This window comes from Haliotis rufescens, unplaced genomic scaffold (assembly GCF_023055435.1).
Source record: "Haliotis rufescens isolate VD_foot unplaced genomic scaffold, xgHalRufe1.0.p SCAF_4, whole genome shotgun sequence".
Classification (NCBI taxonomy): Eukaryota; Metazoa; Mollusca; class Gastropoda; order Lepetellida; family Haliotidae; genus Haliotis; species Haliotis rufescens.
The window spans coordinates 41196938-41211140 of NW_025964112.1; the positions used below are offsets into that span (position 1 = coordinate 41196938).

Consider the following 14203-nt stretch of genomic DNA (forward strand, 5'->3'; position numbering starts at 1 on the left):
CACAATTTATGTATAACAGCTTCTTTATTTTACTGTAATGGATATGTTTTGGTATAGATCTTATACTGTTGTCAAGCAAGGGTGAATAATGAACATGGTACAGAATATATATAGTAGGTGGAGGATAACAGTAACAATTGCATACCTAAGGGGGATTAACATGAGAAGGTCAAACAATGCTAACAGCAGGATAATCCTGTAACAACACGATGGACAGAGAACACATGATGAGGAAACCCATAAAACAGGATTAAGTATCAGAAATGTGAAATCTCCGTGGAAACATGGAAAATTGTGTTTTTTAAAACAGTTGTCCTCGGAAAAAATCATCCTCCGCGTAAAAATATAATCAAAGATTAAAAAAAATATACTCCTTAAAATATTATGGTGATTCCAGACAACTGTCGCAGATTGTCCTGTTTTTGATATGAGCTTTCAGCATCATATGCCTTTATTATTATTATCCTTGACACAATACTATTATCGTCGGTTTTCGGACATCATACATTTTCTATCACGAATACTTGCTCTTTAACGTTGGGTGTGGCATCACAGAAATTGTAACTATACAGATAATGGCTTGTTTTTAAGATAAAGTTGCCTTTTAGTGAATGAGATGTTTTACAGTTGGGCATGTGATTAGTGGGAAAACTAAAAATGTTTCTTCAGCATCCGAAAAACCCATAACACAGGGATATATGTTGTATTAATGTCTTATGTTTGCAATGTTGTTTCGTTTTGTTTTTCAACAAAAGGTAAGTAAGTACAAGGTAAGTTTTTTTCAATATGCTTCAACATAGGGAGAGGGTTAGACATTGCACGTTTGTGACAGTTGTCCTTGTGTCGGGGGGGACGGGGGATGAAGTTTATGGCAGTATTGCTCCCAGACCCGCGGAAGCTATGCCCAATTTTTTGAAAGTACTGATTTAACTTCGCAATTTTACTGCATCCACCATTTTTGTTTATTTGACTTGACTTTTGCCATTGACATTTCTTGGTGTGATTGTAGTCCAAACTACACAAAAATGCTTAAAATGCAATCAAATGTTTAAAAATTTCTGCAGACCCCCCTAGAGTTTTCCTCTCTTTTTTTCTTCGGAAAACCTGCTCACATCCTTGAAGTATACATCGGTGGGGTGATTATTGCTCAATGAGTTCACGTTAGGCAGATGGGGTGAAATAGCCTTGATCTTTTGTTGATTGATGGCTTGTGAATGTGGACTGCTTCTGTTACTTTTCTTTTAGTGAAGTCATGGAGGTTGTTGGAAACGATTTAGAAGTTTTTCCAGTTCATGTGATTAGGGTAGTTGCTGATACTGAGATGGCTGATCTACTGTCTTATTTGATGGTACAAATTCCAGTTTAATAATTAGTTTGGCAGAGGTGTCTTATGTGTCAATAACAACAAACGAAATAAAGAGAAAAATCTTTTACACTTAGTTACTATGATTGCATTAAATATGATGTTTAAATATCTTCTGAATTAGAGAAATTACGCTTGACAAGGGAATCCCAATTTTGGACAAAATGAAGCTGTTTTTCTCATTTTGTCTGCCACAGCCACCTAGTTTGAAATCCTAAATGAATCATAAATAAATTTCCTCCTACAATAATTAAGATTAGTCATGTCACGAGATGGGTGGGGTGGAAAGGGGGAGAACTTGTCCAGCAGTGGAACAATTACACAATTAGTGCACGAGACATCTTGTAGTATTCAACGCTCAACAGTGTACTTCCTTCCTGTTTATGACTCGTTTCCGTGGCAACATGCATTGTTTAGTCCTTCACATGGCACATAGTAGCAACAAAACCAAAGTTCGCAGATGGAAAGAAAAAAAAATGCCATGGAGGAGTAAATTTAAAATTCGCCATAAATATCTGCTTGATAAGAAAACTGGAGGATAGGTTTCAGTATCATTTTGTTTTCTTTTCATTATTTTTCTTGATATCAGGAGGAATTTCAGATTGCATAAACACCAGGGATTTAGGTGCATCTGCTCAGAGGGGGATATTTGGCTCCATGTTTACAGAAAATGACAATGGAAAATTTACTAATTCATGTTTATGTTAGTTGGGATGACTTTCAATGAAATGATACATTTGCCCAACATTGTGTCAGATAACTGTCCAGTTACTTGTCCAACATTGTGTCAGATAACTGTCCAGTTACTTGGTACATTGTGTCAGATAACTGTCCAGTTACTTGTCCAACTTGTGTCAGATAACTGTCCAGTTACTTGTCCAACATTGTGTCAGATAACTGTCCAGTTACTTGTCCAACATTGAGTCAGATAACTGTCCAGTTACTTGTCCAACATTGTGTCAGATAACTGTCCAGTTACTTGTCCAACATTGTGTCAGATAACTGTCCAGTTACTTGGTACATTGTGTCAGATAACTGTCCAGTTACTTGTCCAACATTGTGTCAGATAACTGTCCAGTTACTTGTCCAACATTGTGTCAGATAACTCTCCAGTTACTTGGTACATTGTGTCAGATAACTCTCCAGTTTCTTGGTACATTGTGTCAGATAACTGTCGAGTTTACTTGTCCAACATTGTGTCAGATAACTGTCCAGTTACTTGTCCAACATTGTGTCAGATAACTGTCCAGTTACTTGTCCAACATTGTGTCAGATAACTGTCCATTTACTGGGTACATTGAGTCAGATAACTGTCCAGTTACTAGTCCAACATTGCGCCAGATAACTGTCCAGTTACTAGTCCAACATTGTGTCAGATAACTGTCCAGTTACTTGTCCAACATCGTGTCAGATAACTGTCCAGTTACTTGTCCAACATTGTGTCAGATAACTCTCCAGTTTCTTGGTACATTGCTTCAGATAACTGTCCAGTTACTTGTCCAACATTGTGTCAGATAACTGTCCAGTTACTTGTCCAACATTGTGTCAGATAACTGTCCAGTTACTTGTCCAACATTGTGTCAGATAACTGTCGAGTTTACTTGTCCAACATTGTGTCAGATAACTGTCGAGTTTACTTGTCCAACATTGTGTCAGATAACTGTCCAGTTACTTGTCCAACATTGTGTCAGATAACTGTCCAGTTACTTGTCCAACATTGTGTCGGATAACTGTCCAGTTACTTGTCCAACATTGTGTCAGATAACTGTCCAGTTACTTGGTACATTGTGTCAGATAACTGTCCAGTTACTTGGTACATTGTGTCAGATAACTGTCCAGTTACTTGGTACATTGTGTCAGATAACTGTCCAGTTACTTGTCCAACATTGTGTCAGACAACTGTCCAGTTTCTTGGTACGTTGCTTCAGATAACTGTCCAGTTACTTGGTACATTGCGTCAGATAACTGTCCAGTTACTAGTCCAACATTGCGCCAGATAACTGTCCAGTTACTTGGTACATTGTGTCAGATAACTGTCCAGTTACTTGTCCAACATTGTGTCAGATAACTGTCCAGTTACTTGTCCAACATCGTGTCAGATAACTGTCCAGTTATTTGTCCAACATTGTGTCAGATAACTCTCCAGTTTCTTGGTACATTGCTTCAGATAACTGTCCAGTTACTTGTCCAACATTGTGTCAGATAACTGTCGAGTTACTTGTCCAACATTGAGTCAGATAACTGTCCAGTTACTTGTCCAACATGGTGTCAGATAACTGTCCAGTTACTTGTCCAACATTGTGTCAGATAACTCTCCAGTTTCTTGGTACATTGCTTCAGATAACTGTCCAGTTACTTGTCTAACATTGTGTCAGATAACTGTCGAGTTACTAGTCCAACATTGTGTCGGATAACTGTCCAGTTACTTGTCCAACATTGTGTCAGATAACTGTCCAGTTACTTGTCCAACATTGTGTCAGATAACTGTCCAGTTACTTGTCCAACATTGTGTCGGATAACTGTCCAGTTACTTGTCCAACATTGTGTCAGATAACTGTCCAGTTACTTGGTACATTGTGTCAGATAACTGTCCAGTTACTTGGTACATTGTGTCAGATAACTGTCCAGTTACTTGGCACATTGTCTCAAGTATATAAGGCAGGTACTATGTCTGCCCTGTGGACTGTGGCAAGCTGTTCAATATCTATACAGTATTCAAACTTACATTAAGGATAAAACTTGATCTGGTGTTTGTATTCTCAGCCAAAACCAAGAGAAGTGTTTTATCTGAGTTATAATCCAAAATAAAAATCAGAAACAACATTTATCAACAACGTTCTTTTTCCGCTGGAAGCAACCTGACTTGCTTTGCATATATTTACAGTCCAACCCAACCAGAACAAGTCAAAATTGTAAGTACTTTTTTTCAAATACTCAATGTAACTAGTCAGTTGGTGGTAAGGTGTTGACCATCACAACGACCCAGGTTCGATTCTCCACATGGATACCATCTGTTAAGTCCATTGTCCATTTAATATTGTTGGAATTTTGCTAAAAGTGTTGTAAATTAGTACCCATTGCAATTTCAAATTGAGATTCTTGCTAACCCTGTACATCAGAATATTTTGTGTCGTGACAAGGAGGGTCGTCCTGGCATCGAGCGTATCACCCATTACATTAGAGGAAGGTGTGTCGTGTCAAGTGTCCTCTAATTAACTCGGCTAAATGTGGCCACTGCTCCCCTTGCCGGAAGCAGCAGCTTGATGGCAATTTCATTCACCTCCAGAAGAAAGTTACATGTGTCTGGGTGAACGTAGAATGTTTGCCCCCCTGTGTACTCGCTCGCTTCCATGTTTAAAGAAAACTGGAGTGGGAGGTTAAAAGTTCAATTGTTTTAAACATATTTTCATTGTGCACTGAATGACTTACTGCTGACAATGTTCAAAAGTCAAGTCAGGACAAATCACGATGTACATCTTACTCTGTGTTGTATCGTAAAGAGATTGTCTCAGTTTCACAATGCTATTTTCACAACTTCAGTCATCTGAAGGAGATTTTGTGTCGTTAGAAGATAATAATGTACAAATTAAAATCACATCCATCAGGGTATATCTAACAAACAATATTATTCATGCGATATGGAAATGAAATTCTAATGATTTTCTCATTCTGGCCTTATTGTAGGCAGTTACATTTAAATCCGTTCTGTACAGATATATCTAACCTACAATTCCTTATGTAATTATACAATTCCAGATAACGGATCTCCATTCAATGAAAGGTTTTTATGAAGACACGGAACTTTAATGGATTACAACTTCTTGATTGCTTGTAACAATGTTTAGCAACAACTGCAAGTTCAAATTTTTGAAGTTAGACGAGACAAATCTAATTTCTTCTTGCTAAACCTTTACTTTTACTGCTCAATATGTAGGACCACACCTTTAACTTAAGAGTTTGGTCCGAACCAAATGTTGCGTAGTATATATTTTTTTCACTTAGCTTCTTGTCTTTGGCATAATAGACCTAAGGAAATGGCCTTTCCTAATGTGACTTTGCAAAGATTACTTTGACTTTTGGAATATCTGATTTTTATTTTTCGACTATACTGATATTAGGGTGTGTAAGTGTTTTTGGTCTTCACTTAGTAGAATGATATTTTAGTGTGTTTATCGGAGTGGCAACGTTTGACGCTAAGTGGTGCGAAGGTGGAGGGTGTTCCTTTCCTGTTGTGTTTTCGTCACAAGTGACATTCCATTTTTGACATGCTTCACCTCCTTCCAAAGTCAGCAACATGTTTACTGGTACTGATTGTCAACAACTGATTATAATTCTCTTCTGGAAGACTGGTTTCTGTGTCTTATGTTGAGGTAGCATACCAAGACTGACAAAAGATGCACAAAATTAATGATCAGTAAAAAGCATTTATTTTGTTTCATTTTTTGTTTTAACATTGTTTCATACTGTAAGAGACATGAATAGTTCCCTCAGAGCCGTCATTGTCTAGAGGTGTGTTATGGAGGCCAGCATGGTGTCTTGTAGGTAAGAAACCTGTGATCGTGGGTTAAAATCCCTGATTTCCCCTGATGTTTCTGTTTGTCAGAACAATACCATGCTCACTGGTTTCACCAAAGTAAATAAATAAATAAAATTTTAAAAAAATAATAAATAAATAGAAAAATAATAAATAAATAAATAAATAAATAAATAAATAAATTAATATTATTTTATGTCTTCCAACTTAAGAGCTGCTCAAAGGTGCTGTTACAAAGGAGTCCAAGAGGAGTAAAAAGGTTAAAGGATTCTTAAAAAGGTTTTTACACATGCTTTATATTCACTATTAATGAATACTTAGGTATATATGTTATACACTCAAGACAGTTTGAAACAGTAACACTTCGTTATATAGCTTGAATTTGCAATCTAAAATGGACGATCATCGAAAGCATTTGGCGATTAAGTAAGATAATGAGGTAGCCAGTCACGCGATAGTGTGACGTCATACCGGACAGTTGTAGCATCAAAACACACAAGTTGCGCAACGGTGCCGCGCCGAATCACTCTCGGAAATCTACTTTTATCTTCACCAATAATTCGACCCACAAGGTCAAAAATGGATTTGGAAGGTCTACCCCATACAGATACTGACATAGAAGTACAACCTTTTCAATTTGAACCAATTTCTGGCAGCAAGAACGACTAGAATACTGACGACGATTCCAGCAGTTCACAAGAAAACAGTGACGATCCCGATCTCGACGATGTTTTGAATAGGCCTCACACAGACTGGTATGCTAGTAATTAGCGTGCCATATATTCAGGAAAACAGATTAAATATGGAATCAATCTTTCAGCTGTCACGGTAAAATGTGTAGTCACAATTACCGCAATGTTAGACCAATAATAATATGCGAAGCCACGCCTATATATGGGACAGTAAATGCTCAAATCGCGAGTTACAAGTAAATCGTTTCAATACTTTCAGACTTTTCACCTTAATTATTAAATATGTTATAAAACTTCTTCTGGCGAAATATACCCAAGAGAAGGATCGAATATGGGGATCAACCTTTCTGTGAAATACCATTACGTACGTCAGTCAATACACGTACACTAGCAGAGTACCCTAAATTCGTTAGTGTAACATTATCAATTTTGCCGGTGCATCGAAGTTCAATTTTATAACACATTCAATTTCCATAGACGTCTAGCTATTGGTAAGCTGTTGTGAAAATTATTGTGGAATATAAATTTTCAAATATGGGACACATGAAATGTTAAATAATTATGAACTTTTATGGTGTGAATTTTCAAAATGTGCCATAAAGAAATAAGTGAAATGCTATTATTTTTAGGGAACTGTACCATAAAGAAATTGATAGGTTTGCATTTATTTATGTATTATTAGCTATATCATAATTGTGTTGATAGGTGTGACTGTGGCAACTGTATGCCTATGTCATCCCGAACTGAGTCGAAATGTTGCCACTTTTATGCTGGGGCGAGAGAGAAACCTTTGGATTGCATCACTCAAAATGAAGGATTCTCAGTAAATTTCACCATCATACGCGTCCTACAGTTGGCTCTTCTTGAATTTGTGAGCTTGGCTGGCCCACTAGACGATAACGAACCAATTCATAAGTATGTTCCTTCATAACCGCTGATAATTACTATAGTAAATGTAGCTGCATCGATTAATATTGACATATCCTTATCATTGTAATCCATCAAATATTCTCCTAAACTGTCAGCAAGTGAAAAAGAAATATTCTTCAATGCCTTACAGTAATCATGGTAATATATAACATGAATAAAGCGTGATCAGTTCCAAAGAAAGACCTGCAATCAAATTAAGGAACAACTAGAACAAAACTGAAGGTGTAAATAATTTATTTGCATACTACTTTTTAACATAATGTTAAAAAATTGATCAATTAATACAATGTCTAGACCAAAATCACAAAGACATATGTTGGAATAATGACAGAAGTGAAGTAGCAATGAATTATGTTTGTCTGTTTAAGGACACACTCAGCAATATTCCAGATATATAACGGCAGTCAGTAGATAATCGAGTCTGGACCAGACAATTCAGTGATTGACATCATGGGCATCGATCCATGCAGTAGGGATACGATGACATGCATCAACCAAGTCAGCTAGCCTGACCACCAGATCACGTTAGACCCTCTTACGACAATCATAGTCACCTAATATGGCAAGCATGGGTTGCTGAAGACCTGTTCTGACAGGCAATGAAATTATGACATCTGAACATAATTATTCCAGTATGGTAACAATATTATACAATTTCAAGTCACTGATTAAGAACACTAGTCATGTACATTGCTCATTCCTAGATCCAAACAAAATCTTTCAATTTACAGAACGTATCGCTATGTGGCATACCGCCGATTTACAAGATGGATCCATGGAAGGCTAAGAAAATATGATCGTCGTCCTATACCATCATGTGTGGTGACTGCAATTAGGGAACACTTTCCATCTGAAGAAGTGGCAGGGTTCAAGTACTATAGACCTTCTTAATGCATTAGACACATATGATTTCAGTTTATACACCATGCACCTATGACTCAGTTTATACACCAGTGACTTATGACTTCAGTTTCATACATGAGACACTTATGACTTCAGGTCATACATGAGACACTTATGACTTCAGGTCATACATGAGACACTTATGATTTCAGTTTATACATCAGACACTTATGACTTCAGGTCATACATGAGACACTTATGATTTCAGTTCATACGTGAGACACTAAAAAGTCTAAATAGATTATCCAAATATCACAATGAAAGCTAAAATAGTTACAATTACGGAATTAATCAAATTTGATTCTGAGCAGAATCAATATATGAAATGTTAGAATAAATCACTTACATGACACCTGACACTCGAAATGTTGTTTTCCACTGCCAGACTCAACACAAGTTTGAACAGGCTCGAATGTTGACATGTCCTACTGAATATCTGTACCTCCGGACTGTCCACAATCTTGTGTTGCTTTGAAACTATCATATGCTTCTTTCAGATCCTAAAACGGGAAAATAATTAATTTAGACTTTGTGATTTTATTTCACATTCTAGATCTATTTAATTTTACAAAATATAAATTATATAAATCGTAGACAATTATGACAATTCTGATTTTTTCTTAAACTAAGTAACCTTGCGACTAGTGTATGTAGGAGGAATGCCCAATCCCTCAATGGGTGACAAGCTAGCTACTGCCAAAACCTACGAGATGCGCGAAAACTGTGACATAAAAACAAAGTACAGTAAAATCGATCTACACCCAACAACTCTGGTAAATGAAAACTGCGAGAGATACAAACAAGCATATTATATCATACGACTCAATATTGTGAATCAAGTTCATATCTACTTCACTCACTTTGTTCTAACCGTTGTCGCTTCTGAAAAGCCCCCCTCTCGGTGAACGTGGCACTTTTGGTGATATTCTTGCTCGTGCCGTCGATAACCAGGGGAATGTCCGGTGCAGCATGCTTAAAAAGCTTGGTTTTAGCTTTCGTGTAGCCATACTGTGCCATGAACTCGGGATCCCTTTCATAATTCTTCTTCAAGAAATGTAAGGAGCACAACGTGCTGTGTTTGCTTATGTCTTTGAGTTTGACATCAGCACGTCGACAATATGCCATCCACAGCTTTCTTCTTGGCAGATCGCGGGGAAATCCATGGAAATGAAGGCCTGAAGTATTCGTAGCACTGGAAGTGCACCCGAATGCGAGACAATACGGCATATTGTCACTACAACTTCATTCAAAATATAGCGCGTTGAACGATCAACACATAGCGGACTGCCGGTATGACGTCACAGCCACAGGAGGCTAACCGCTAAATAAAAAACTATGCATACGAGTGGGTGGAGCCAAAGTGTTCTAGGTTTTGGAGCATAATAATAATAATTACGAATTTTTTTCAAAAATCGACTATGCAGATTTGGTATAAGTTCATGTTTGAATGGAATTCTGTAAGAAAAATGCACTGTTCGTAGCCTTTTTAATAATCCTTTAAGTCTCTAAGGCACATAGACTTCTTGAAACAGTTGAGTCTTTAACAGCTTTTGGAAGTGGTCAGTTCTCTTAGTTGACTTTATTGAGAGAGGACCAGAATTAAGTTGACACATCTTTATGTAACTGAAATACTGTTAAGCACCATAAAAAGCAACGCACTCATCTCCTGAATAGGTCTTCAGCAACCCTTGCTTGTTGTAAGAGGTGACTAACGTGATCATGTGGTCAGGCTCACTGACTTGGTTGATGCATGTCATTGTATCCCAATTGCATGGATTGATGCTTATGACATCATTCACTGTATTGTCTGGTCCAGACTTGATTAATTACAGTCCGCCGTCATATAGCTAGAATATTGCTGAGTGCTGCATAAAACAAACAAATCTCCCTTGATCCTTCAGCACTCACATCAACCAACCTCTTTTATCAATATTCTCAAAATGCAAACAAAATTTAACCAATCTATTTCACTGTTCAAGGACACCATGTGTATAAACTCTTTGTAAAGTGAGGCAGTATTCGCTGCCGCTGTTTATTATTGTTATTTCTGGCATTACTGGTAAGGATGTCCATGTATGTGTACAGATATTGACCGTGGGATTTTGACCTGAAGTGACCAGATGCTTAAGAAATTAGGTCACAGGTCAATGTTCTTCATTCACCAAATAGAAGCTGTCCGTCCATTCTTGAGTATAGCTTGATCAGCAGTCTGAGATGTAAACAATTCTTAACGATTTGGGATAAGTTTGTGTTATATTTTATTTTTCATTAAAACTGCTGGGAATTCTGGGTTAGAATTCATCCCTAGCACCCTTTGCTTGTTATAGGAAGCAACATAATGGCCCGGGAATAACTTGGTGATGTGGTTGATTGGAAGTCAGCACACCCTGAATACTTGTTTGCTCATGATATCAATCACTGGACTAATTGACAACAACAAACAAACAAACCTCATCAAACGGTTGAATCAGTCAACAGTTCTAGATGATGGTCCTGCTATGAGAGCACATGAATAATGCTTTACGCAAAATAACAGCATCAAGTGAGTCAACTGGCTGACACTCACTTCCCTCAGCATGGCTCTGCGAGGCCAGTATATTTAGCATCCTGGACCAAAAGAAGCGCTGATGTCAGGGACTCAGATTTTCTCCAGTTTGGACCCTTTTTTTCGACCTCCACTCCTATGAAGCTGAAGCTTTTTTGAACAATTTTTTGCAAATGTAGTATAATAATAATAATGCCATCAGAACTTCATAAATGTTACTCTGCATTGATTTGGAACCACTAATTTTACAGACACTGAATTGAAATTGGTTTTCTGGGTAGTATTTAATACTATATATTTTAGTACTATTTTTCTAAGTCTCCTTTTTAATTCCCGCCCCCAACAAAGTTGGCGAGGGATATAGAAATGGGTTCCAAGCGTGCGTGCATGCGTGCGTCCCGAAATCGTTTCTGGAGCATAACTCAGAAACCGTTAAATATTTCTCTACAAAACTTTGCATGTCTATCAGACTCATGCTGAACTGGTGCTTTTTGCTATTTATGAATTTTACAAATTTTTATTTTTTACGTTTCCATGGCAACAAGTTGGACTTAGGTTCTTTAAGGGTGCTGTTCGTTTCCGGAGCGTAACTCAAAAACCGTTAAATAATTTCTTACAAAACTTTGCATGTTTACCAAACACATACTGAAATGGTGCCATTTGATATTAAGGAGTTTTATAAATGTTTATTTTAGAATTTCCATTGCAGCTATTTTGACATGGCCTAAGAGAAATGTTGGGTCAGTTACCTGGTTTGGGAACATAACGTGTTAAAATGGCGGGGGATATAGATTACTTCGTCGACTATACGCTTGTTAACTTTGTTTTTGTCCCATGATTTTGATTATAATCAGCATGCTTGTCCGTCTGTCTGTTTCCCATTTCCGGAGCAGAACTCCTAAACCGTTGTTGAAACCTTGCTATACAGATCAGATTGGGGAACCTGTGGGTTTTAATGAGTCTTTTCGTCTCTGAACTGAAGGTTTCCAATGGCAATGAACCAAGCATGGGGTATAAGTAGCCAAACTCCATTTCTGAATTGCACCACGATGAGCGATATGTCGTCTCCTGATGACTCTTGTTTTACTTATATTTATTGATTTCATTTCGGCTCTTTGCCATGTTTTTCTTGTGTGGCTGTATTCAGTTTTGTGATGGTGCTTTGTAAGCAGTTAATCTGGTCTCCCTGCTCAAATAGCTCATGTTAGCCCCCACAGAGTTACATCGCTTTGGCGTGCCATGGTCCTATGACTGTGGTTTGAATCTCTGATTATGACCGCCTGTTTGTCAGCACCGTGCTCATGGGTATCCCCAAAATGGTAAATGTTGTTACGTCCTCCATCATTGTTGGCCCTCTGCCACATGGCTACAATACACTTCCCAGTACAAGGCAGGACACAGTAGCATGAACAGTGTGTCATGATGAAGTTTATGTTGCAGAGCCGAACCGCCCCAGCACCCAGACCCAGCCTGAGGAGTGGGAGGAGCCACAGCAGGAAGGTACGTCGTACAACAACACCGTGTGGGAAACAGCCACCTGCCCACTAACCCGTGGCTAGTGATCCGTGGCTCAATCTCATTAAAATCAGATCTTAGTTCTCGCTACCGCTAAACAAAGATCTGAGGACATCCCATTAGGGGTCACGTCAGAACGACCTTTCATCCGACCAATCAGAGCGTCGCTTACCAGATCATGAAAGTGACATTCGGATTTCTAATCATTCAGCCTCAACTGAATCTATACAATCTGGACAATATATTATCCATTTGAGAGTGTTCTTTTGTTCAGGTTTCAAATTTCTAAGCGATAATTTGTCAAACTATGTTTCGAAGCGTAGTCGCCAATTTGCAATTAGTGCAGTAAAGGACGAGAAAGCTGCCTTCTGATTGGCCAATGTCGACTTCTTGTCAGTAATTCCATTGGTCGGTCAGAGTTCCCGAAAGGTCGGTCTGACGTGACCTGTAATGGGATGTCCTCAGATCTTTGTTTAGCAGCAACGAGAACTAAGATCTGATTTTAATGAGATTGTCCGTGGCTAAAATTTCAGGTGGGCTAAAGATGCCGAAATTTCCCCAGCCTGACTGGTTTCACAAATCAGAATAAAAAACTTCTCCATTTCTGCAGATCAATGCAAACATCAAAACTATCAAATAAAATTAATATCTGTAACCAATCGAGGTTAATATCAGAGTTACCCCCCTTCATGATATTGGACTCATGGTGTGCTATTTGTTTTTACTTTATTGTACCTTCGCAGAATCAGATTTGTTAAAAAATAAATTGTTGCATACTTAAGCAAGTGACATTTGAATCTGGTTAGTAACTTTTAAGGCTAGCTAGCCCACCTGGCAAACAATGTGTTGAGACTATTTCACACACTGCTACAACATGCAACGAGTTTAGCAAAAAGTCTGAATCACGAGGCTAGTAATGTTTACTAAGATCAGCTTATGCTAGTCCATATGCTACGACTTAAATAACTGAAAAAAATGCCAAAACACAAGCTTGGGTCAGTAGACTCAGAAGATTTGTGCACAGACCTCTATAACATCTTGTCAGTGTTCCTCAAGTTTTTTGCATTACGGATAAGGTTAAACTGGTTGACCCAGAGTTGCCAAGTGGCCAACCACTTCATGCCAACTGGTCTACTATTCCATATCAGCGAGTCGTGAGTCGAACCTGGCCATTTTGCCACCACGTTGGTAAAGCTGTAATAGTAAAATTGCTCCCCTTAAACAAAAGACAATGCCTTTGTTTCCATTAAAGTAATTGAAATATTTTTCTATTGATTATCTATTATATATTATAAACAATCTATTATAATCAGACTATTTAAACCTTTCGGATTTGCTAAATTTGATTACATTCACACTGATATTCCTACATTTTGAAAACATTGTAAATTCTTATACTTAATCATTTCCTCTTGACCTGTCAAATCAGTCCAATGAATAATTGGAAGTAAAATGTTTGTTAAAAATAAAATAAAATGTTTCAGAGGAGGAAGAAGTGGAGACAAGCACATCGGAGCAGGAGTTCGACTTCATGGGGTTTATTTTAACGTAGGTACATCCAGTGAGGGTGGGAACCTTTGACATGGAGCTCGGTAATAGTGTATATTTGTTTGGCCCTGTAAATAATATTCGTAAAAAAGAATGTCAGGTTATTTAGATGGAATATGTTATGTGAGTGAGAAATATTTGGTCAATTGTTTCAAAGTTTTTCAGTTGGTGAC

The 14203-nt window shown here is 37.8% G+C and overlaps 1 protein-coding gene across 4 annotated transcripts in view; it reads left to right on the top strand.

The window, feature by feature from the left end:
- The window catches only part of LOC124135990 (protein timeless homolog), a 71240-nt gene that overhangs the window by 38190 nt on the left and 18847 nt on the right, over nucleotides 1-14203 (top strand). For all 4 annotated transcript variants that reach the window (XM_048381703.1, XM_048381704.1, XM_048381705.1 and 1 more), the window contains 2 exons: nucleotides 12408-12467; nucleotides 13967-14030. In XM_048381703.1, the coding sequence (XP_048237660.1) occupies nucleotides 12408-12467; nucleotides 13967-14030 (124 nt within the window). The remainder of the gene's footprint in view (nucleotides 1-12407; nucleotides 12468-13966; nucleotides 14031-14203) is intronic.